Raw genomic sequence first — 4,796 nt, forward strand, 5'->3', positions numbered from 1 at the left:
GGCAGCGCCAGCTCCAGCAGCGCCGCCGCGAGCCGCAGGCCGGGCGCCGCGGGGCTGCCGCAGGGCGCGTGGGCGGGCGGCGAGCGCGCGAGCGCGCGGAGCGCCGCGGCGCGCGCGGGCGCGTGCCACAGGTGGGCGCTGACCTCGAGGCTTTCGAGGTGAGGGGCGGCGGCGGCCAGCGCGCGCAGCAGCGGCGACGGCAGAGCTTCGAAGAACTCTGGCGGCGCCGCGCCCAGATCGACGCGCGAGAGGCGCCGCAGCGCCGGAAGCGCCGAGAGGATGGAGGCCGTTGCCGCGCGGACGAGCGGCGCGGCGCGGCGCGGGTCGCCCGCCGCGCCGAGCTCCCCGAAGACGGCGAGCCGCTCCACGCCGGCGTGGCGCCGCAGCGCCAGCTCGACGCCCCCGGGGCTGGCGGCCAGTGCCGCCGCCGGCAGCGCGAGCGTCGTCGCGGCGGCGGCGGCGGCGGCGCGAGCGGCGGGAAACGCGCACGCCAGCGCAGCGCGGTCGGCGGCGTCTGGCAAACGCGCTGCGACGGCCGTCAGAACCTCGGATGGCAGCCCCTTGATGCCCGCCACACGCGCGGCGGCAGGCGTGGCAGGCAGGAAGCGCTTGCCGCCGCCGCCGGCGCAGCCGGGCAAGGGCGTGGGGATTGCGAGCGGGACAGTCCCCTGCTGCGCTGGTGGCGTGCGCGGCTCCGCATGGCTGCTGCTGCGCGATGCTGCTGTGGATCCCCGCATTTCTTCAGTGGGGCCGGAGCATGCGCTCCTGCCAACCTCGCCGCTACACCGACGGTAAGGTGACCCACGCTGCCAAGGGGCGGTCAAGCGCTGGGTGACGACGGTGGCACCTCGGGCTCGCGGTCCAGAACGCAGCCTAAAGGTGATGGCGCGCACTCTGAGGTCGGCTGACGGGCGTCGTGTGCGCCCAGTCCGCTTCATCGACGGGCGTGAGAGTTTCACCCGGAAGACGGTGTGAGGGTCAAGAGGAGGGCCAAAACGACCGTAAGAAACGACTACAATCTTAAAGTGGCTGTCAGGGGGCTTGCTGTGACGCTCCGAGTCGGCCAATCTGCGCCAAGGCCAAACGCAATTGACCTCCAAACGCGTGTGTTACTAGGCACGTCAATACACTTGTTGATTAATATTTGAAACAGCTTCAATGGAGTGGCAACTTGGGCGAAACTGCGGCGCTGCGCTTCAGCCGTACGGACAAAACCGTGGTCGGGCGTGACGCCCCGAAACGCAGTGGCGAGCTCGCGGCAACCCGCGCCGCGTGTACTGAGTAATCTGGTGCTTGATGCGGCTAAAGATGGGATATTCGTCGCACATTGCCAAGGCCAGGGGTGTTCTAGGGGGTTGTTGAACGATTATTACTGTACATGTCATCAAGCGTCGAGTTTCTCCCAACAGCCTGCACTTTGGAGACGCTCCTCGTGGAACCCACAATGGGCACTACGTCTGAGTTCCAGCAACACTACTTTACGGCTACCTCCCAGGCTGTTGAGGCGCCGCTGCGCTGCACGGCGATTTGGGGTGGGCTGAGCCTGAGCCTCCCGGGTATCACTACTCAGGTGAGCGATGTGTCATTCGTCACCCGCGCGCGCGTGCGCACGTGAGAAGGGCGGAGCGCCCACGAGTTCCGGAGGTTTGCATTGGACTCGTCGCATTGCATCAATGCAGCCCAGACGCTGCCCATGCATGGTCGCGCCAGGGCGAAAACGCGCGTGATCTGGGGCGCCGGATTCGCCAGCAGCCCCCGGGGGTTGGGGCGCGCACAACACGCCACCCGTGAGAGTTCCGTGGCGGCCGCCCAGCGAAGACGACAGGGCACACCAGATTCGTTGTTACACCTTTGACGCTTACGTGCGTTACCTGATGCCGCCTTCACTGGCACGAGACGCTTCAGAACGCGTGGCACGCAAAGCTGGCGGCGGTCGCGAACTCTCGGTTTATGGGGACAGCGACGCACGGCACGCCACACACTGCTGCAATGGGCGCCCACGCCGTCCGGCGCCCTCTCCGCACCAGCCCTATACGGCCAGCCAAAAATATGCAGGCGCACACACCCAGGCCAGCTGCGGTCCCCTCAAACGGCATTCGTGCGTCGCCACGCAGCAACCGCTGAGAGCTGCGCCACAAGCGCTGACGCACCGCGCGCTCGCATGCACCCAACAGCACCGCGACTGCGATTGCGACCGCGACCGCGACCTCGGCCGCGGCCGCCCAGCGACCAGCTGCTGCACAGCGGCCCACGCAACCAGCAGACGCCGCAGCCGTCCATGCAGCCGCCACAAAAGCTGGTGTTGCGCGGGCCCCTCAGTCGTACATGACACTGATGAGATCCCTAAAGGACTCCTGGTCCATCACCACGTCCACCAGATCGCCGCCGCCCCCCTCCTCCTCGCGGGCCTGCAGCCGCTGCATCTGCGCGCAGGGGCGTTGGAGGGCGGAAAAGAGAGAGAGAGAGAGAGGCGTCATGCCTGGCGCCAAAGGAAGGGGCCGGGTGGGGCAATGGCGAGGTAACAGCCATGCTGGACTTGGGCTGGGACGCCAAAGCATGGCACCGGTTTCCAAACCATGAGACCAGGAACTGCTGTGCAAGATATACAAAAGGCGCGGACAGTGCAGGACTCCTGAGTGTGCTGCATTCAGAGGTGCCTGGTTTTGGATATGCCAGCTTCCAAAGGCGCCTGCATTCAGGCCCTTGCCGAGTTCTGGATGGCAGGGTTCCCTGACTCACGTCATCCTCCCAGGAGCCGTCCCCAAACAGCGCCATCACCACATAATCATCAGTCAGGTCAAACTGAGGGGCACGAGTCGGAGGGCGGTGGAGCGAGAGGGTACATACATGCAGAGCTGGGGCGCCCGTGTGTCAATCGAGCGGATTGAGGGCAGTTGACGCACCGGAAGGAGGCGCACAGATAAGTGTGCAAAGGCTGTCAAGCCCGCTCCCGCGCTTGTATGGCCCTCAGTGCATTCGAGCCAAGGAACCCTCTCTACGCACCTGCTGCACGTTGCTGTTGGTGATGTAGAACACAGCCCCACTGCCCTCGTCACGCAGCAGCACAGTGCCTGGGACCTTGGCATCAAGCCGCACCTGGGAGCGGCGTGTGAGTATGAGTGTGTGTGTGTGTGTGTGTGTGTGTGTGTGTGTGTGTGTGTGTGTGTGTGTGAGTGTGCGCGTACGCGCACGTGCGTTTGTATGCGCATGTGCACATCGGTGTGTGTGTGTGTGGGGCGGGGGGTTGCAGGTACAAGCGGGCGCTCCCTCAACTGCTGGTTATGTCTCGGATTTGCGGCTGTGAGAATGCCACAAACCCCAACGCCCCCGCCCGCAGCTGCGCAAGGGCGGCGCACTCTGCACGCACCTCCATCCAGCCGCCGTTGCGCGCCTGCACCCACACGTGTCCATCGTACTCACGCCGGAACCCGCCCTCATCGCGCAACGCATCTTGGTTCGGCGGGGGTGTTGCAAGTGCACGCGTGTGTGCGTCTGGGCGTGCGCTTTTGATGTAAGCAGGGTCCAGGCACTTTTTGGAACGCCAACAGTGACGTTGAAGTGGCACAGTGGCTGCTGATGGCTGCTGGGACACCACAATGCAATGATCATGCTATGTCTCCCCAGAATGGAATGCCACGGTACTCGGTGCCGCACCTATAGCTGACCGCTCCTCCCGGCTGACCCTGCTGCTGCCGCTCTGGCCCCCACTGCCGCCGCCCAGCACAGCTACCAGGCCCGCCACTGCCGCAGCGCCGCCTCCTGCGTACAGAAGAAGGCTGCGCCGGCTCTGCTCAGGCGCCGGCGGCGGCGGTGGTGGCGGTGGCGGCGGCGGTGGCGGGGCCGTCTGCGAGGCAGCATGTTCAGGGCAGTTGGGCGGACTTTCAGGGAAGTGCGGCGGCAGCAGCGGGAGCGAAGCACGGCGTCCATGGCGTGACGGCCTCTGCAATGGCCATGCGACAGCTCAGCAGCCGTGTAACCTAGTCAATAAATTCCTGTGTATTAGACTTTACTCACGAAGCACCCACCTGATCAGCGACAGCTCGTGTTGACGTGGGGCGGCCAGATCGGTGGCCCCAGGCGCTCGCTTTCCGCCTAGCTAGTCCATGCGTTGTGATAAAAGTTCTACTGTCACAGCTTTTACGAAGGAAGGACGCCCTCATTGCGTGCGTTCTGCTCTTGACGCCTGTTTTGACGCTGAATGAAGCGCTGGTGGCTGTCCGGATGTTTAGTGTATTCTACAATAGCGTAGAAGGGGGCATGAAGCGATGGGGCCACACCCCTGGTATGTCAGCATGTCACTGTCGCTTGTCACCAGGTGACAGCTGCTCTGCATTGACCTGACCTGGACACATGTGCAGTTGGTTTGCGGCAAGGTTGATGCTGATGCGGGATAGTTGCTCTTCAAAAGTTTCATGCTGGCAAAAGGTTTATTGCCAATCATTCCCTACAAGCCACACGGGGCCACAGGGATTGGTGGGTTGGATGCGAAAGCGAGGGTCACAGTCCTTGACCAACGCCATGCAAGCCACCGCACACATTCCCCCATCTCACAACGTTGAAGGATGGTGATAATGTCTTGACACTTAGACAAAGATCTGGTACCGGACTCAAGAGGCAACAGCAGAGGCGGACGCACCAGAGGAACCATCACCGTCCCTTGGGCGGTGGCCTTGCCCAACCCCGCACAGCCCCCCCTCTCTCCAACACACACACACACACACACACACACACACACACACACACACACACACACACACACACACACACACACACACACACACACACACACACACACA

The 4,796-nt window shown here is 63.9% G+C and overlaps 2 protein-coding genes across 2 annotated transcripts; both read right to left on the reverse strand.

Moving 5' to 3' along the window:
• Window positions 1-143: 143 nt before the first annotated feature.
• Window positions 144-737, reverse strand: MNEG_7395 (hypothetical protein; the record flags this gene model as incomplete). The annotated part of the gene is made up of 1 exon (XM_014044128.1): window positions 144-737. A coding segment is annotated over one exon (594 nt), but the record flags the coding sequence as incomplete, so codon positions are not given.
• Window positions 738-2,315: 1,578 nt separating this feature from the next.
• MNEG_7396 (hypothetical protein) lies at window positions 2,316-3,373 on the reverse strand (the record flags this gene model as incomplete). Its single annotated transcript, XM_014044129.1, has 4 exons — window positions 2,316-2,423; window positions 2,740-2,802; window positions 3,004-3,096; window positions 3,368-3,373. 4 exons carry the CDS (start codon window positions 3,371-3,373, stop codon window positions 2,316-2,318), a joined length of 270 nt encoding a protein of 89 aa, XP_013899583.1.
• Window positions 3,374-4,796: the final 1,423 nt, after the last annotated feature.

This window comes from Monoraphidium neglectum (genome assembly GCF_000611645.1).
Source record: "Monoraphidium neglectum strain SAG 48.87 unplaced genomic scaffold scaffold01303, whole genome shotgun sequence".
NCBI lineage: Eukaryota > Viridiplantae > Chlorophyta > Chlorophyceae > Sphaeropleales > Selenastraceae > Monoraphidium > Monoraphidium neglectum.